This window comes from Mercenaria mercenaria, chromosome 16 (assembly GCF_021730395.1).
Source record: "Mercenaria mercenaria strain notata chromosome 16, MADL_Memer_1, whole genome shotgun sequence".
NCBI lineage: Eukaryota > Metazoa > Mollusca > Bivalvia > Venerida > Veneridae > Mercenaria > Mercenaria mercenaria.
In genome coordinates this window covers 67,927,805-67,947,235 of record NC_069376.1, presented here as the reverse complement: position 1 = coordinate 67,947,235, position 19,431 = coordinate 67,927,805, and the positions used below count along the sequence as shown (strand labels likewise).

General features: G+C 29.4%; 1 protein-coding gene across 1 annotated transcript in view; it reads left to right on the top strand.

The window, feature by feature from the left end:
• Positions 1 to 2,585, top strand: part of LOC123541384 (carbohydrate sulfotransferase 15-like) — a 33,433-nt gene extending 30,848 nt beyond the window's left edge. The window contains exon 11 of the mRNA XM_053526009.1: positions 120 to 2,585. Coding sequence (XP_053381984.1) covers positions 120 to 313 — 194 coding nt within the window. The 3' untranslated portion in view covers positions 314 to 2,585. The remainder of the gene's footprint in view (positions 1 to 119) is intronic.
• Positions 2,586 to 19,431: the final 16,846 nt, after the last annotated feature.

Sequence of the window (19,431 nt, the reverse complement as noted above, 5' to 3'; positions counted from 1 at the left end):
AGAGATATCATCGGAAATGTGTTACAAACAGAAACAACAACTCAATACAGAATATGTTATAATACTTCAATAATTCATCAATTAGTATATGATTCATCATCATCCATTCATTATTTCAGGGCAATTACCAGACGATCAGTTAAATCAAATTTCCAGTCCAGAAAAGCGTGCAAATGTGAGGGAGAAAAGTGACAAAGAAAAGGGAGGGATGTTAGAAGAAACCAGAAAAATACTAGAAGATTTCTATGAGCCTTACAATAAACTCCTAGTTGATCTCTTAGGGAAACAGTTTGATTTCAACAACACAGGCTGAGCTTGTTTGTGTGGGGTCGTTAACGACCTTTTTTATAAACAGGAAGTTGGTTCATCTGACCAGTGTTCATTTTGATTTTGTCGTTGATGATTCTGAACGTAAAATGCATTGTTCTCCGCAAATAAATGACAGATGGTTCCAAGTTGAACAACGTATGATTTTAAGTTACACGTCAAATTATTGCGGCATGTTCGTTCATCGTCATACGCTTGTTACGAGGCTAAGATGGCTAGGATATAGGCACATGAATAATTAGGAGTGTAAAGGGCGAATCTACAGGAATATTTATACATGCATATGGCGGGGGCTACAAGCAGACACAAGGATATTCAATGTGTAGGGCGGGGCTACGAGATGAGATAGGAGTATGTATTGGTCTGGTCGACTGGCTGAGAAAACAATTATCATATACGGCAGTGCGACAGTGTGAGGCAACAATAATATTGCAAAAGGGCGTGACAAGATTAATCAATGTATAAGATAGTGCAACTGGCTGGGACAAGAATAATATATTAAAAGGTCTGTGTGATAGGCTGAGACAATGGCAGGGAAATAAAATTTGATTTATTTCAGTAAATTACATCATGGTTGAGAACGTTTGCCTGGCTGTTTTGATTTCATAGATATTGTGATTTCAGACTTGAATGTGTATGTTTGTGTTATTTATTTCAATAAGAATATTCCTTTTGTTGAAATTGAGAGCATTACAGTTTTCTCTAAAGTTAGACCAGCTCATTCAAAATGTACTTGGAAAATCAGTTTTCTTTAAAGTTAGGCCAAACGCATTCAAAATGTACTTGGGAAATTTATTAACATGTAGCGAGCAACCGGGACGCTCTATATACTGTATAACAGAGATTTACAACACGTACATGTACACATACACACCAGAGAAGATAATTTCTATAAATTGTTATTGTCTGTAGTAGTCAGGGAAAGACTTATATTGACATATTCTCTCTATAGATATAAAGATTTTGATCGGCCATGTCATTGTATATAAGAACTTCCTATATAAAAAGGTTTTTGAAACAGATAGCAATAGTGTCTCACTTTGTAACACCCCTCATATTGTATAATGATCATCGCAGCAGACGTTTAAAATAGTTTTGTTTTGTGAAAACCACTGGGTAGAATTACACCAAACTTCACAGGAATGATCCTTGGGTGATCCCCTTTCAAAAATGTTCAAAAAATTGAATTCTATGCAGAACTCTGGTTGCCATGGCAACCGAAAGGAAATTTTTTTAAAAATCTTCTTGTCCAAAACCACAGGGCCTAGGGCTTTGATATCTGGTGTGTAGCATCATCTAGTGGTCCTCTACCAAAAATGTTCAAATTATCCCCCTAGGGTCAAATATGGCCCCGCCCCGGGGGTCACATGGTTTATATAGACTTATATAGGGAAAACTTTGAAAATCTTCTGGTACAAAACCGCATGGCCTAGGGCTTTGATATTTAGAAGGTAGCATTATCTAGTGGTCCTCTGCCAAGATTGTTCAAATTATCCTCCTAGGGTAAAATATGGCCCCGCCAAGGGGTCCCAAGTTTTACAAAGACTTATATAGGAAAAAAAGTTTAAAAATCTTCTTGTCTGAAACCACAACACTTTGACCTTTAATATTTGGTTTGTTGCATTGTCTTATGGTCCTCAACCAAAATTGTTCAAATTGTACCCCTTGAGTGAAAAGAGGCCCTGCCCTGGGGGTCCCAAGTTTTATAAAGACTTATATAGAAAAAAGCTTTAAAAATCTTCTTGTCTGAAACCATACGACCTAGGCTTTTGATATTTGGTATGATGCATTGTCTAGAAGTCCTCTACCAAAATTGTTCAAATTATGCCCTGGGGACACTTAGTTATTATGTTAGTTATATAGGAAAAATACTTAAAAAATCACCTGATCCTATTTCCAAGACTGTTCAATTATAATTACCTGATGGCCCCAAGTGATATGATGTCACTTGACTGTGACCTTGACCTACTGACCTACTTTCTTGTTTTTTTAAGATACAGCCTTGAAATATTGATGACATACACAGTTTTGCACACAAATCGTAAAACTGAATTTCATTGACCATGAATGAGACCTACTGACTTTCTTAATATTTTATCATCAGTTTGACATTTGAAAGATGTAGCTCATATTACTCAGGTGAGCGATCCAGGGTCATCATGACCCTCTTGTTATGAAAAACAAAACATTAAAAAATAATTAGTCTTGACAAAATGTGCCTATTCTATAGACATTGTAACTAAAAAATTAAAACCGGAATTTTTAACATTTTGACTCCAAATATATATTGCTAAGTGCATCAGACTGTCACGTACTGTATTGCACTGTCATGTTATCCCAATCCTCGCCATTGTTCCGTCGTACCGTTATGCTTCGCGTTCGTAAGGAGCATATATTGGCCCTAAAGGGGATCACCATAGATAAGGAGAATAAAAATTGAATTGGAGTTTCGACTCGCACAACTGGTTAAAGACCGCAATTTGTTTCCCCAGTCAGACAAAGACACATGAATAGTGATTTTATATTTGAGTAGTCTTTGTGTGTATGAGAAGAACTTTTGTCTTTAGCCTACAAAGATATGGTCATTTAGCCAGGTTCTCCCTGCATGTTTATAAGCCTAGATGTATTGCCAGTTTTTCTTAAAGTTAAAGTGTTTTGCAATAGTGTTTTTCTTTGAAGCTATGTATCGCCATGTATGATTCGATTCGTGTGAAATAAAAATGAAATCCTCAAATTTTGAGCATTTATTAACATTGCATAGCAACATTTGAGGGTTTTTTTTTGCAAATGAAAAGGGAATACATGTTACAATATACATGTATGACAAAAAATCATAAATATTCCAATTTGACGCGTTTTTAGTTTTGCATGAAACCGCATTTGATATATAATTTACAAAAAATTACAGTAGTTGTGATGTCCTCCGTCAAAAGTCACTCTATAGGTTAATGTTTCCATTATGATGTGTGTGGTCTTCCATACATTTGTATAGGAGAGATCGCCGTGACGTCACACTTTAACATCTGTTTATCTGGTGGTGGGCAAAACAAATGTTTTTACATCGTTTGTGTATGGGATAAGAATTTTTTTATTTTAGTTACTTTTTCGCTCATTTATGGATTTTCAAAATTCAAAAAGTTTTAGATATACTTACAATTTTCTTATCTAGATTTTTTTTTTCAAATGACTAACCATTTTAAATGATATATAATTTTAATAGCGTAGTAGCGTAGTTTTAATAGCGTAGTTTAGAAAAACACTGTAAGTTAAGCTTTCATAAATAATCCATTTTATTTCAAATAATAATTAAAAGTAATAAATAAATTTCTGTTTTATAATCTTTCCATTTATCAAAATATTATTGATATAGTTTGTGTTTTAAGAAAGTTTAGGCCGTTAGAAAAACATCACTGTTTACAAAAAACATAGACGTTCAGCGTTTGCCCACCCGATCACTGTCTCATCAGTTCTAAAAATAGAAAATACAACGGATTTGTATACAAACACGATCTCTTCTATACCGAAAATGTACATCCCATCACATTTGGTTCTAGAAAAAACCCGCCTTATTCCTTCAAAATAGACACAGACATATTAACAGTAACATCTATGTTAATATTACATGTAGTATTTTTTGCGTGAATGATGTACACATAGCTCAAGAACAAAATTTAATAATATTCCTATCTTGCAGTTACACCTGTATGACACAAGTATATAATATTATCTTAGTACTGATGGAATGTGGTGTGTGAATTGTCAAAACATAATTGAACGTTATTGTCTGAGCCGCAAATTGTCAGCAATACCCTTGTGATCAATCTAACATATCCAATACAACTGATAAAGTGTTGTAAAGTAAAGTAAAATACGCAAGTGGCAAGTTATGCTTTACAGAATACATAAAAAGGAAAATAGATTTTTTTTTTGCCCGGATGCCGTCATATCACGTTGCCATAAGGACTAGCATTTACTTATAATTTTTGTCTATAGAAAATTTTATTGACATATCAACTGAAAATTCCTTTACCTATAATATCTGAAAGTTTCATCATTTTTAATTATTTGTGAAAAAAAACATGAGATTACTTTTCCGGGTAATTATTGAACAGCCCTTGAGTATGTTTCAAGAATTTAAAAGTGAATGTCTTTCATTTAATCATAGTAATAGATTGTAGAAAGTTGTAATGTGCATGCCATTCCTTATTATGCATCACTTTATTTTTTATATTCATGACTCATTGTTTACTGCAAAGCCTTCCTACTTTTGAGACATCATGCATGCCAAAACGTTATTTATATTCTATGGTTTTCTGCCTCAATGGGGGAGAGCACAAATCTACGGATCGCGGGGTCGCGAGTTCATTCCCTGGCGGGGCAAATGTTCTCCGTGACGATTTGATAAAAGACATTGAAATCATTCGTCATCCACCTCTGATTTAGTTGGCACTTATTTGCGGAATACAGGTTTGTACTGGTACAGAATACTGGAACACTGGTTAGGTAAAGTACCCGCCGTTACATAACTGAAATACTGTTGCAAAACGTCGTTAAACCTAAAACAAACAAACATCTATGATTTTCTAGAAGGTTCCATCAACAGGATGTTAACATTATTTTAAAGTCTGGGCTTTTTCAGGATCTTCTTTTTATTCTTAGTGATACATGGATCTTCCGTAATGCTATCTCTGGACAAAACCTAGGTAAGATCATAGTGGAAAACTTTCCAGTATTTTGATAACAAAATATTACCAGTTTGGGCATTTAACATTTGATGGATTTACATTAACATTGTGGATACAAAATATCTTTAAGAAGAGGATTTATATTATTTGGGTATACTAAATTTGATCAGGGCATGATTTTGGACTATTCTTGCATATTAGAATTGGACTTTATGGATAGTTAATATTTTTATGGTATTTGTTCTGTTAATGTTGAGTTTAAAGTCGCACATACACATTTATAGGTCATAGGGTGACTTTCCAGATTTGAGGAAGACCACAGGTGCCCCTACGTACACTATTTCATCACGGACGGGCAACAGGGTAGTTTGAATTGTTACTTTTAATTATAAATTTTGTTATTGTTATAGTTCCTTTTTATTATGTTGGGTTTAACGTCGCTCCGACATAAATATAGGTTATATGGCGACTTTCGAGCTTTGACGGTGGAGGAAGACCCCAGGTGCCCTTCCGTGCATTACCTTATCACAAGCGGGCACCTGGGTAGAACCACCGATCTTCCGCAAGCCAGCTGGATCTGTTTTTCTGTTACTTTATTAAGTATTGTATTTTAAAATATAAAAATAATAATAAATTCATATCTGGATCTGCAAAATACACATTTTTATTAAACTATTTTTGATTAATAAGCATTTTCAACCCTTTTTTTTACCAGATCTTGACCTTTGACTTACTGAACTCAAAACCAATAGGGGTCATCTGCTGGTCATGACAAATCTCCCGATCTCATGATCCTAGGCCCAAGCGTTCTCCATGGCAGTTATCATCCGGAAACCGATTGGTCTACAGACCGACCAATATCCATCATCAAACAATAATATTTACAATATACCCCTCCTCCTTCGAAGGAGGGCAACTAATTTTCAAATTAGAAGATGCCCAATGCATAGTCGTAATAGGCAAGAAGTCAATAGAGGATAGGAGCCAAAGACAAAGAGACACTAATTGTTGGTTGCAAAAGAGATCTACTGGGCATGTCCAGTCACCCTATGAAGTTTCAAAATTCTGGGTCAGGTGGTTCTCAAGTAAACCGTTTTCCATGTTCATGCCCCTGTGACCTTGGTCTTTGATCGAGTGAGCCCAAAATCAACAGGGGTCATCTATTCTGCATGTCCAATCATCCTATGAAGTTTCAACATTCTGGGTCATGATTCTTCAGTTATTGATCCAGAATGAATTTTTCTATCTTCAGGCCTCTATGACCTTTCCCTTAAGTCAAGTGACCCCAGAAACATCAAGGGTCATCTACACTGTAATTTCTATCATCGTGATTGAAGGTTCTTGGTCAAATAATTCTAAAGTTATTGGTTGGAAACTGTTTTCAAAGTTCGTGTTCCTGTGACCTTACTTTTGACCAAGTGTTTAAAAAATCAATAGGGGTCATCTACTCTTCATGGCCAATTATCCTATGAAGTTTCAACATTCTGGATCAAGTGGTTTTTAAGTTATTGATCAGAAACGGGTTTCCATGTTCAGGCCCCTGTGACCTTGACAGGTGATTATCTTAATTTTTTCAAATGAGATCTCATCTTGGTTAAAGCAGGCTGTGAATATATTATACATAAATTACATAGATAAAAGACACTTCAGAATAGGTCTTAAACTAAAAGCAATCATAAAAGAATATTTCATTTTTTAAAACAACCAAAACAACTACTGCTGTCTCCAGTATCAGTACACACCAGTAGTATAACAATTGTTTGTGCGAGCATTATTTGACCCTATTTAACCCCATTTAACCCTTGACTTAAACCGACCAATGCCGACCAATTCAACAATTAAATAAACAAGTTTTCATTGTACTATAAGAAAACCTATAGTAAAATATGATTAAACACTTCCACCAAATATTTATCAAAATCCTACCACGAAAACAGGGTCAGTTTAACCTCACTTAACCTCTTGTTTCTATTTTATAAGTGCACAAAGTTTAAAACCCGGAAGAAAAATTTATATGTCCTTATTGGTTAAAATAATTTATAATTGTTTGTTCATTTTGTTTTACATTATTAACTTTTAGTATTTTATACAATAAATTATACAACGGTACTTTGTCTTGTAACATTTTAATGAAAAATAAACAATAATATCCACAGAGTGTACTTGTTTTGTCTTGATATTGAACATTGTTATATTTTACATTTGGTATATACTTAATTACTTCTTTCGGCGGAGGAAGCCCAAATGGATCAAAGTAAAAAGTATTCAAGTAACAAACCCAATGTGTTCCAGGTCCAACAGAGTCGTTCAGATTTATAATTCCGCACTCGTCCTTTGCTTTTGTTTTTGGTAAATTATTTCTACTAAATACACCCCTAAAGTTTGTTATACCGAGTTGTTTTACCCATTGTTCAATTTCAAAGTTAGAAATAGGTTTGTTTATAAATTTTATTTTTTTTTTTGCTATAGGAATTCGTCTGTAAGGTCTTCTCTGAGAATCAACCTGTATACCCCGACCATGTCCTTTTCCACTTAACAAAGATGTAATCAAAGGTATCCCTAGACTAGCAGCCAACATACCTAAAAACCCACCATTTTGTTTCTGTTTTTGTGTTAATTTAATCACTCCAGATCCTACTAGTTGCTTTCTTTGATTAGGTGTAAGATATGGCGATATAATATTTCTCTTATCATTAGCTACCGAAATCATACCATTTCCAAGTATTTTACTAACACCAGTACTGGCCAGCCCAGAAAGGGCACCGATGCCTAGAGGGGCTAATATTTTTGGCGCTATTTTTGCTACCATTGGAAGAATTGTTTTTCCTAACAAACCAGCCAAAGCTCCTAAAAATCCACCATTTTGACCTTGACTGGACATTTGTTTTTTCGAAATTGTAATTTCTAATCCCTTGTTATTTCTAATAGACTTTTCAATTTGATTAATTTGTGTTTTTGTTAAAAGTAAAGGGAAATTTCCACGTAATTGTTCATGTTTTAATCTAAAAGTATGTGAAATTTTATTATTATAAGCTTGTGCTAAATTTTTCTTTTGTCCATCTGTAAGGTTAACTTTATATTCAATATAATTTGATACCATTATATATTTAAAATTTATTTTATTTAAACAATAACAAGTTCATTTCCAATAGTATTTATTTCAATTGTTTCTTCATACAATACAATTGCATAAACACGAATAATAGCTGCTGGTGGAATATTTAGCTTAACTGTTAATGTAATATGCTTAGGATCTTCTGTTATTACTTCCTTTTTATATTCTAAGTTAAAATGAACAAATCCAAATAAACTAAAAAAGTTTGATCTATTTAGCAGACTTCCAGTAGTCTTATTATTTTGTTTATAATAATAATTAATTACATCATCATATATTCTTGATATACTTGTGTATTCTGTTTCTGGATAAAAAACACCATTACCAACTTCAAGACGACAAGAACTCAAAGTGCAATTTTCATTTGCTGCATTAACTTTAAATGTATCTAATAAATGCGGGGTATGTTCTTGTGAATTACTTTTATCAGGTCGTTGTAAATAAACAAATACATTTTGTGGTTTTGTTACACCAGCTGTTATTCTAAAGGTTATATTATTTTGATCAGCTGATTGTGTCACCATTTCCCGAAGGTATGACCATCTTGCTTTTGTAAATCTTTCAGCAATTAGATTAAGTCCAAATTCATTGAAAATTAAACGTGGAACCCATAGCATTAATTTTGTTACAATTACTCTACCAGCATCAGCAGCATTAGCTCTAAAAATTAATTCATCATCATCTGTCAACTGCAGTGTTATCTGAATTTGACTTGGAGGTATAATATTAGTTTCTAAACCCTGAAAAAAATGAATAATTATTTAATGGAATTTTAGCATTTATCTCATTACCACCTTGGATTAATCCCTTTCTAATAGCAAACCCCGAATTATATTCAGCTTGGGCAGGCCGGATTTCAGTGCTAGCGTTAGTATCTAAATAAATAAATTCGTTTGTTCCAGTTGTTTTTGCATAATCATTAGATAATTCAACTAAATTTTTTACATTTATTACTTTGTATAAATTATTACAATCATAAACAATTTTTCCATTTTGTTTAACCACTAACTGATCAATTAATGAAGCTGCATTATTAATTAAAGCAATTTGATCTCCACCAGCATAATTAGCACCATCAGCAAGCTTATTAACTTTAAAACTTACTTCAAAATAGCCATTAAACCAATCAAAATATGAGCATCTATCATTAATTGTAAAGTGATATCCGTTTTTTTGTTGCTTAACATTATTTCCCAAGACAGATATTAAAGCTGTATCTAATTGAATAGGAGTTAGTTCGTATCTTTCACAATATTGTTTTGTTCTAAACATGTATATATTATATATTATTTTATTTTTTATAAATTAATCTGTTAATACGTTTACGCTGAGCTAAAGTCCCAGATCCTGACAATATTCTATTTATTCTCATATTAATATCCTCCTCCTCATTATTTTTACTGTTATTCTTTTTTTGTAATTCCTTAGCAATTAAATTACCAACTGCTGGAGCAGGTTTCTTTTTAAATTTTTCAACAATTTTATCAGCAGCTAAATTTCCAACTTCCGTTCCAATCTTTTTTGTTCCACTTTCAAGTGCTGCTTTTCCTGCTGTTTCCAAAGCTTTTTTTCCAGCTGTGCTAATTGAAGATGCAACTCCACTTGAAAACAATTTCGTTAAAGTGTCAAAGATACCTGTACCAGAGATGGAATCTCCGGAGACCTCAGGTCTACCGTTTATAATTTCTTCTCCCGTGTGAGAATCAACATAAATAAATATTCCTTTATTTTTGTCATAAACTTTTTTGTACATTATATAAAACTAAAATTTATAATTTCATAATTAATTAAAGTTTTAAAACTTTAGTTTTAATTAATTTCTTTTAATATTAGTGTAAAACTTGTTTCAACCTCATTAAAATTGATTATTCTACCAAATATATCTGTAATATATATTCTTATTGAATTTATAATATTTTTATTAATTTCAGAATATCCGACTCTGTTTGGTTCTTTTGTAAAAGGATAAGCTCTTGTTAAATCTGCAGTACTTAAAGCATAGATAATATTTCTGAAATTACCATCAACAAGTGAATTATCAATAAGATCACAATGAATATAAATTGTATCCACAGAGTTAGTTATATTTGGTGTTGTAGTTCCCCATTCAGTATTTCTCAATGCTTTTTTCTCAAATCCAAGCAATGTATGAAAATTTGACATTCTTAAATCCAATATAAAATTATCATGAATTGAAATCAAAACCTTAAAGCTACTTAAATCAAATTCCAAACTTATTGGAGCAATGTCTATTTATCAAATTCATAATCATCATTAGTTATTAATGTTTCCCTAATATAATTATTAATATCTGTGTAACTGTAAGAACCATTTGTAAATATAATATCTTTCCATTCTTTACCATTATTATAACGAATTCTTTTATTATCATATTCATCACTAATATTATGCCAAGAGTAAGTCATAGTGTTAATACTATCCAAACCAACAACATAAGTTTTATTTTTATCTAAAATTAAAGAACGACTAAATCTGATTGTAAAATCACTCGGAGTATTTTTGTTATTATCTTTAACTGTTTCAGAACTTAATACTATTTTTTGTTCCATTTATATATTCAAGAAAAATATTTTTTATATAACATTTCATGTTGTTCTGGTAAGAGTGAATTCATTTTTAATAATTGGTCTACTACCCTAATACCTTCATTTTTCAGTTCTTCATTATTATTTCCAGCATCAATCGAACCACAAATTAACTCCAAGTCATTAACCAATTCTTCTGGATTACATGGACAAACGTTATAACCCTGTCCTCTAATTACTTTTTTAAATTTCATAGATCTTTTATTGATGGGTAATCCTGATTTTTCTGTTAATTCTTTAAATATTTTTCTTGAATGAATTGAATGTTTTTTTATTATTGTTATATCTTTTATTAATCAGATCAATCAAATCATTATCTACTTTAGTGTTAATTACTTCTTTTCCAGTTATTCTATCCTTAGCAATTAATTTGTTTTGACTATAAAGTTTATTTAAGTTAATAATTAAATTACCATAATGTCCATTTGGTGAAACTTTATATGGGTTATAATATTTTATTCCTTTTCCCATATACTTTTTCCTTGGTTACGAATATCTATAATCGTTTCTCTATATTTTTTTAAATTACCCGACTTAGCTATAAGTGCTTCCTTTTGTTTTAGATCAAGATCTGTGGGGTTTTTCTTTCTACTTATTGCACCAGATTCATTACCCAATTTTTTTATATCCTCTGATGCATTTTTTATGACCTCATCTACTTCTTCTTCAGTCATTCTTTTATCAGGATCTTTAGATTTGCTGTGAAAATATTCAAACACTTCTTGCGGTGTATTATATTTTTCTGTATCTAAAAGTTTTAAATCAATGTCTTTATTAAAATCAACTGTAAATTCTTTTGGTCTTGCTCTCAATTCTTCAATATATTCTTTAATTTCATCATCATAATAGTTTAATGGATCTAATAAATCTGTTATAGATTCTTTAGATAATAATTTAACAGATCCGTCTTCCATTTCATCCAGTAGAGTATAGTTTTTTTTTAATTCATCAGTTTCTTCTTTTGATAATTTTATAAGATCTTCTTTTGTTATTTTAATCTCTGACGGTAACGTTTCTGCAGTTATTCCCATCTTTTTTCTTCCATAATTTTCTAATTTCTGAAATTCATCTTGAGGAACCCATCCAGCAGGTTCATCTCCCCAATCTATTGATGTATAGGAAGTTGGTTTTAAAGCTTGTTGCTTTTTAGATTCTTCTTGTATTCCTTTAGTTAATTCAGCAATACCTTGTGTCAGATCTTCTGATATACTTTTTGGAAGTAGCGCTAATTGCTCCTTAATTCCAGGTAATGCTTTTAACTGACTTGACAATTCTTCTTTTTGACTTTTTATTCCTTCAGTAATTGGTTTATAAATTTCAGTGTACATATCCCGATTTGTAGCTTTTTTTTATTTTTTCTTTCATTATTTCTTCTCTAAGAGCTCTCATCTTTTGCCCGACTAAGTTTTTTCTTTTTCTTATTTCATTAAGTTTTGATTGCATTTATATAATAATGTAAGATAATGTAAAATAATGTAAGATAATGTAAAATAATGTAAAATAATGTATTATTATATATAAATGGAAATTCCAAATTATGATACAAAAAGCGATAAATCCAATAACTTTAAACAACATTATCCCTTTATGCCAGATTCATGTTTTAGAATGTTAATATGTGGATCTTCTGGATCTGGAAAAACAAATACATTAATGCATATACTTCGAAAACCTCTTATATATTATGATAAATTATACTTATATGCTAAAAACCTAGAACAATCTAAATATCAAGATTTAATTAACCACTTAAGTCAAATTGCAAAAAGAATTAAAGTAGATCCAAATTAAATACTTGAATGTTCTAATAATGAAATAATTGATGCTAATGATCTTGAATCAGAAAAACAAAAAGTAGTAATATTTGATGATTTAGTATGTGAAGATAAAAAGGTTCAAAATGAAATAACAAAATACTTTATTCAAGGACGTCACAAAAACTGTTGTGTTATTTATTTAAGTCAGTCTTACTATAAAACACCAAAAGACATCCGAATTAACTGTTCACATTATATCTTATTTGAAAGTCCAGGTAAACGAGAAAATGATATGATTTGTAATGAACAAAATATTAACCCTAACTCTTTTGCTAATGCAACAAATCAAAAATATGATTTCTTATATATTGACAAACCAAGGAAGTTTTTTAAACGTTACTGGTAATATATAATAATTATATAATGGGAGTTTTTAATAATATAGAACAAATAAGTGAACCTGACAGTATAAGTAAAGTTAAATTTGATATTGATTTAAGTGATTATGCTACTAAAAAACAATAAAAAAAGCTTAAAAAGGACATGGAATCATATCTTCACAGAAATAAGGAACTTGATAACACAATGAACAGAGCATTAGATATGGGAGGTAATGAAATAATCAACCTAGGAGATCCAGATAAACCCAACGATACAGTTTCAAGACGATTTGTGTTTAAAAAAGTTCAAAATGTAATAGATGACTATAATCTTGAAGATATTAAAAGTATAAAACAGACACTAGAAACAGAAGTAAAGAATACTGAAGAATTAACAAAAGGTTTTAAAAAGAATTCATTATTAATAGTTGAATTACAAGATAAAATTGAAAAAGAAATGAAAGCTATGGTTGATTCTATTAAAAAACTTGAAGAGAAATCTGATTTGACAGATGACAACATAAAGAAAGTAATTAGAACCAATTTTGAAAAGTTATACAATCAAGTTCAAGAATTAAAAGATAGTATGATTAAACATGAAGAACTAAAAGACAAAATTATTGAAGCTGAAAAAAAGTTACAAAATATGTATCAGTTAGAAATCAAAACAGAAATAAATAAACTAAATACTGAAACTGAAAAAAAACACCAAGATTTGTTAGAATTTATTTCAAATAAACTTACAGAATATAAATCTGAATTGGAAAAGGCAGCTTCACAAAGAGGTGATGACCATGACACAGCATTAGATAACCTTAAAAAAGAGCTTAATTCTAAAATAGAAGACTTTAAGAAACAACTTCGAATTTGGATTAGTACTGTTGACAACCGTCATAATTTAAAGTATGCAGACTTAAGTAATATTACAAAAAAATTACAAGAAGATACGACGCAGCTTAATGCTAAAGTTGAAGAACATAAAAATGATCTGGACTTTGTAGTTGAAAAATCAGTTAAACAAGGAGAATCAATTACTACTAATACTGAAGCAATTAACACAATTAATGATCAACTAAAAAATTTAAAGAAACAACTTCGAACCTTAATTAGTACTGTTGACACACGTCACAATTTAAAGTACGCGGAATTAAGTACACTTACAGGTTTATTACAAAAAGATATTAATGAATTTAATGATAAAATTAATGATGAAATTAAAAAAATAATAAATGATAATCACTATTATCAAATAAATCTTTATCTTTATAAAAGTCTTTATACGCATCTTTAGTTTTAATTTCATAACATAATGAATCAGTGTCAGTGAATAGTAATTTACAATTACCCTCGTACTTTTCCTTGATGTAATTATAATGAAAATCATACATTAAATATTTTGATAAATCTAGAATGCACATTCCAACATAACAAGGTCTGTTTAATAACAAACATTCTTTTATTTTTTGAATACCAAACAAATTCCTTGTTAAACATCGTTTGAACTAACAAATGAAGTTTGGCTATAATATGTTAATAAAAGGTTTTCATCATGATTAATTTAATATAACTTCTTGCGTAAATTTGCCATCGTCTTACGAATACAGAGTTGTTCATCAACTATAAAAAAGTCCTTTTAAATGAATTTTTTTGCTTTAGATCTTTTTTGAGTAATTAAAATCAAAACTTATTTTTAACCAAGAATTTTCGTCAAAAGTTAATATTCTATGTATTTTTGCTTACATTTAACCTACATTGTGTATATAGTTCAAGATTTTTAAAATGAACAACATAATTTTGTTTTTTCATTAAAGTTGGAACTAATTTTTTACATTACATTTTCCTATTTCAAATTTTATAATATTTTTTACTATAATTGAAAGCCATTCGTCTGGTATTTTAATTTTTTCAGAGCTAAAGATAATCATTATGTACTGTATGTAATTCTTTTGGATAATCAAGATCACAATTCAACTAAAAAGTTAGTTTTAAACTTTTGCAATTAATTTCTTGAATTGTGTTTTGATATAAAATTTAAAGTTTCCAGAGGTTTTGTAAAGTGTTGACACATGGCCAAACCATAAAGAATTATTGGCATCAGTACATAAGTATTTGTCTATCAAGTTTAGGATCATAATTTTCAATATTTTTTTATTGTTTGCTTTACTGTATCTGTTTGAAATATAACTTATTCCTCCTCTCAGTCCCTTTTCAATAAAAAGATACATATCAATATCAGGTTTTAAATCTATTTAATTCCAGTCCATTTTTTTAACATTGCATCGCAAGCTAAACCAGACTGACTAAAATAATGACAAGGATCTTAATTTGTAGTACTCAAACATAATTTTTCTAAAATTTTCGAATACATCAGCAAAAGTAGTACAAAACAGTTTTTTAAAATATAGATATGATATTCTCCATTGTTTTAATTTTAAATTTAATTCCAAACCCTTTTAGCATGTTCATAATTCGTTGTCAGATTTGTGTTTCATTAAAATTGAATAAAACTCATTTTTAGAGGTAATTTTGTTTCTTTGAATTTTTAAAATGAATACATTAATTTCATAATGGATAAACACTTTTTTTTTAATAAATTAATTTTTCACAATTAAATTCTTGAGATAAATATTTAATTCAGAATATTTTTACTAATTAATCCAATTTATTGAGACATAAATTTGGAATGAATCAATAAAGACCAAGCGGAAATTAAATGCCATAATATTTTCCATATTGTTAGGAATAACATAATTTCTTTTTTGAATTTCCCTATTTGTTGCATAATAAAATGACCTCATACCTTTTAAATTATTAAAAATAATCAGAATTCGTTTGTTCATGTGCTAAAATTAAAAATTACATTCTGAGTAGTATCACTTCCTCTGAAAATTTTTCCTGTTTTATACAATGGTCTCTTTACTTTGATTGAATCTTTCTATATATTCATTTTTCACAGATATGACAAAACATTTGTTTTTTTAAATTCAATTCACTCTTTTTAGACATTCTTAGTTCTTTTTTTAAAGTGCTCTTTAAAATATTTCTTTACAATATTCCTCTTCTCAACATTTTTTCAATAAACAATTATAAACTGGCATTAGGACCATCTATAAATCTGTTTGGTTTAGTAATAACTGTTATCATAACAACAAACAACTTTATAACCGTACCACAATTCTATATGATTTTGATATGTTCAGTAAATGAAGATTCAGTTGATTTTAAAGCAGTTTAAAACTTTTTTAGTTATTGATTCAAAATCAACAATAAATTACAAAAGGTATGCTAAGCCTTTATGATAATTTTTAAATTGTACTTTACTTCCCTCTTTTGGCATTTTTACACCTTGAGTACCATTAATAGCTAAACAATTTGTTATGTGTTCTTTTAATATTCTTTCTTGGGTAAAGTGTTGCAGGCAAGATCTACAAAAATGTTTCTTGTTTGTATTTTTTGTTTTGTTATTCATTAATCTATTAAAGTCTTTTATCCAAACATAATGTTGGACTACAGTGGCTTTAGCCCTCTTACAGTCATCATCAGTTATTTTATCATTAGTAATTAGCAACATGTCACAGTGTTCTTCGTATTGATATTTTGATATGTACAATGGATAAATTCCCGTAGGTTCTTCATAACCAAATATATTAAATGATATTTCATTTAAAACTTCTATTTTAGGTATTTGATTTATTGTAACAGGAAATTTTATTCCTTTATAATTAAGATCGTTTATATGTTTTTTTATATTTTGAAATTTTTTGAGGATTTTTTTCAACAGGAAATTTGTAAGCTAAATGATACCATCTAAAACATTCGTTATCATCATTCTTTATATTTATTAATCCTTTCATTGAATTTTGTAATGGTTTTGGTAATTCTAAATAACTTGAAGCGGCCAGTGGACTATACTTATATCTATTTATATAATGAGCATCAACTGACTCTATTCTCCAGCCACTTCCTTCTGAAATCCAATTACCAATTCTATTTATTATTTCATCAAAAGCTTGACGTAAAGTGTTTTTTATTTCATTTGTATTAATTATTTCTAAAGCCTTTGATTGAAAATAAGCTGATTTATATATTGTATCAGTTTTATCCATTTTTGCAAAAGTTATTTTTAAAACAACGTTTATTTTTATACCTTTTAAAGCTTTAAGTTCAGATTTAAGTATTTCATAAGAGTCGTTTATAGTTAAATATAATTGATTCTTTGGATCTTGTCTATATTCAATTTTAATTTCAAATTTCTTATAATATTGTTTTGTAGATCTCTCGATTTCCATCTATATATTATATTTAGAAAAAAAATCACTAAGGAAAAAAGGATTAAAAAAATAATAAAATAAATAAAGTTTAAGAAGAAATAAAATATTTAAATTTATATCTTTTTCCGCTGGTTTTTGATATTCCACTTTTAACTTGGTTTTTTCCTTTGCAGCACATTGTTATTAACCCAGAATTAATATCGAGGTCTTTGGATGCTGCATAAGTGCTTTTATATGTTTTTCTTCATTAGTATCACAATCGGTTGCAATAACTTTTTTAGGATTGTTTCGAATATTATTTGGTCTGGGACAATCACATAACCTTTCAGCATTTTCTTCTTCAGTTAATAGACAACCACAGTCCCATTCAAATAAATTATTTTTTAAAAGATAAGGATCTATAATATTTTGTAATTTATCAATGACATGATTTTTATATTCGTCGCTAACTATTTGATCAAGTTTTGATTTAATAACATTTCTTCTTTTAAGAACTTTCTTATATGAATTTTTGTCTGGATTCATTATTTCTCCTAAAGTGCTAGATAATTTTGGCATAATCATTCTATCTACCTTTCTATTAACCATCTATATATAATATACTTATAGAAAAAAATCTTTAAAAACACACCTAAAGAAACTATATTGATTTGAGAAATTTGTTTGTATTATCTATATCTTTTGAATAAGATTTTAAAGTCATTTTTTCTAAATTGTTATCAACTGTTAAAATTTTAATACCTTCTTGAGACATTCTGTTTAACCATTCTTTGTGTAATTTGTGTAGTTTTTCTAAATAATCTAAACCAACTTTGTTTTCTTCCGTTCTGTTTCTTTTTTGAAGTCTTTTAAAACATATTTCTGGGTCGGTTTTAACATAAACAAATCCATCAACTGGGTTTTTTCCGTATGGTTTTATAATATGATCAGTTAAGAAAAGATTGTATACTGCCCACTCGGGGTCATTTATAACACCGTTGTCGTGATGTTGTTTTGTAAAAACGTTACTGTTAGTTAAATAACAACGTTCAAGGACAGAAACGCCATCAAACTGTTTAGCAGAAGATAACATTTTTATATGACTATCTAAAGTTGTTAGTTGAAAAGGAAATAAATATTTGGAAGGTTCTTGAGCAGCAAGTTCAAAAAGGTTATATGAATTATAATCAGGGTCCATAACATTTTGCCATTCGTGAATTGGTTCTGGAATTATATTAAAAGTAGGATTATATTCTTTAATAATATCTAAAAACGTACTTTTTCCTGATGCAATATTACCTTCAACTGATATAATTTTTCTCATTTATATATAAAATACTTATAGAAAAAATCTTTAATAATCTTTAATAATCTTTAATACAACTCTTCTTCTTTTTTGCTTTTATATCCGTTAAGTTTAAATTCCTTCATATGCATTTCAAGAGGTGTTGAATAATTTTTTTCTTTCTGCATTTCTAATAGTATTGTAAAAATATCCCGAATAACTTTATTTTGATCTTCTTTATTTACTTTTCCAATCCGTGCTTTTGTTATTAGTTGTTTTATTTTGTGATGATGTGCCTTTATAATAAATTTCTTGTCGTCAAGTTTTAGTCTATTAGTAAATATGGTAATTACTGATGGAACAGCGCCAGCAACTGCTACAAATATAGGAATAGCTGGAACAAGTGCTAATGCAGCTGAACAACCAAAGATACCTGCTGTAATATATAACCCAGTACTTACTCTCCCACAAAATTTATAACTTTTTCTGTAAGCAGCAGCTAGTTTAGTTAAGTGAATGATTAACTGATCTATTGTTTCTATTCCATTATTAGAAATTAGATTTTTATAACTCGTTTATATAATTAATATTATTAATATTGTTTTAAATTAAATTTCTTCCAGTTCACTAAATGGTACCCAACTATTAAATTTTTCATTGTAACCTTTCCATTTTACTAAAGCTTGTTTTTTCTTATAGTCTCGTCTGATAACTTTTTCTATTCTAAAAACCTCTTGTGTAGTAGGTAAAAGTTCTTGTTCATAAAATGAACCTTGAATTATTTCATCATTTAAATCTTTTATAGTGTATGTTCTGGGATTTGTATTATTAATTTTATAAATTATAAATATCTCCTCTGTCCAGTTTGGTGTATATCCTTTTTCGAAATGTCTTTTCAGTTTACTTAAGCGAACTCGATTACCAATTTTAAATTTTGCTTTACTCTTTGGTATCTTTAAATTACCATATAAATTAAAGTAAACAGTACCTTTATTTAAGTTTTTACTAGCTTCGGTTGGTGTTATT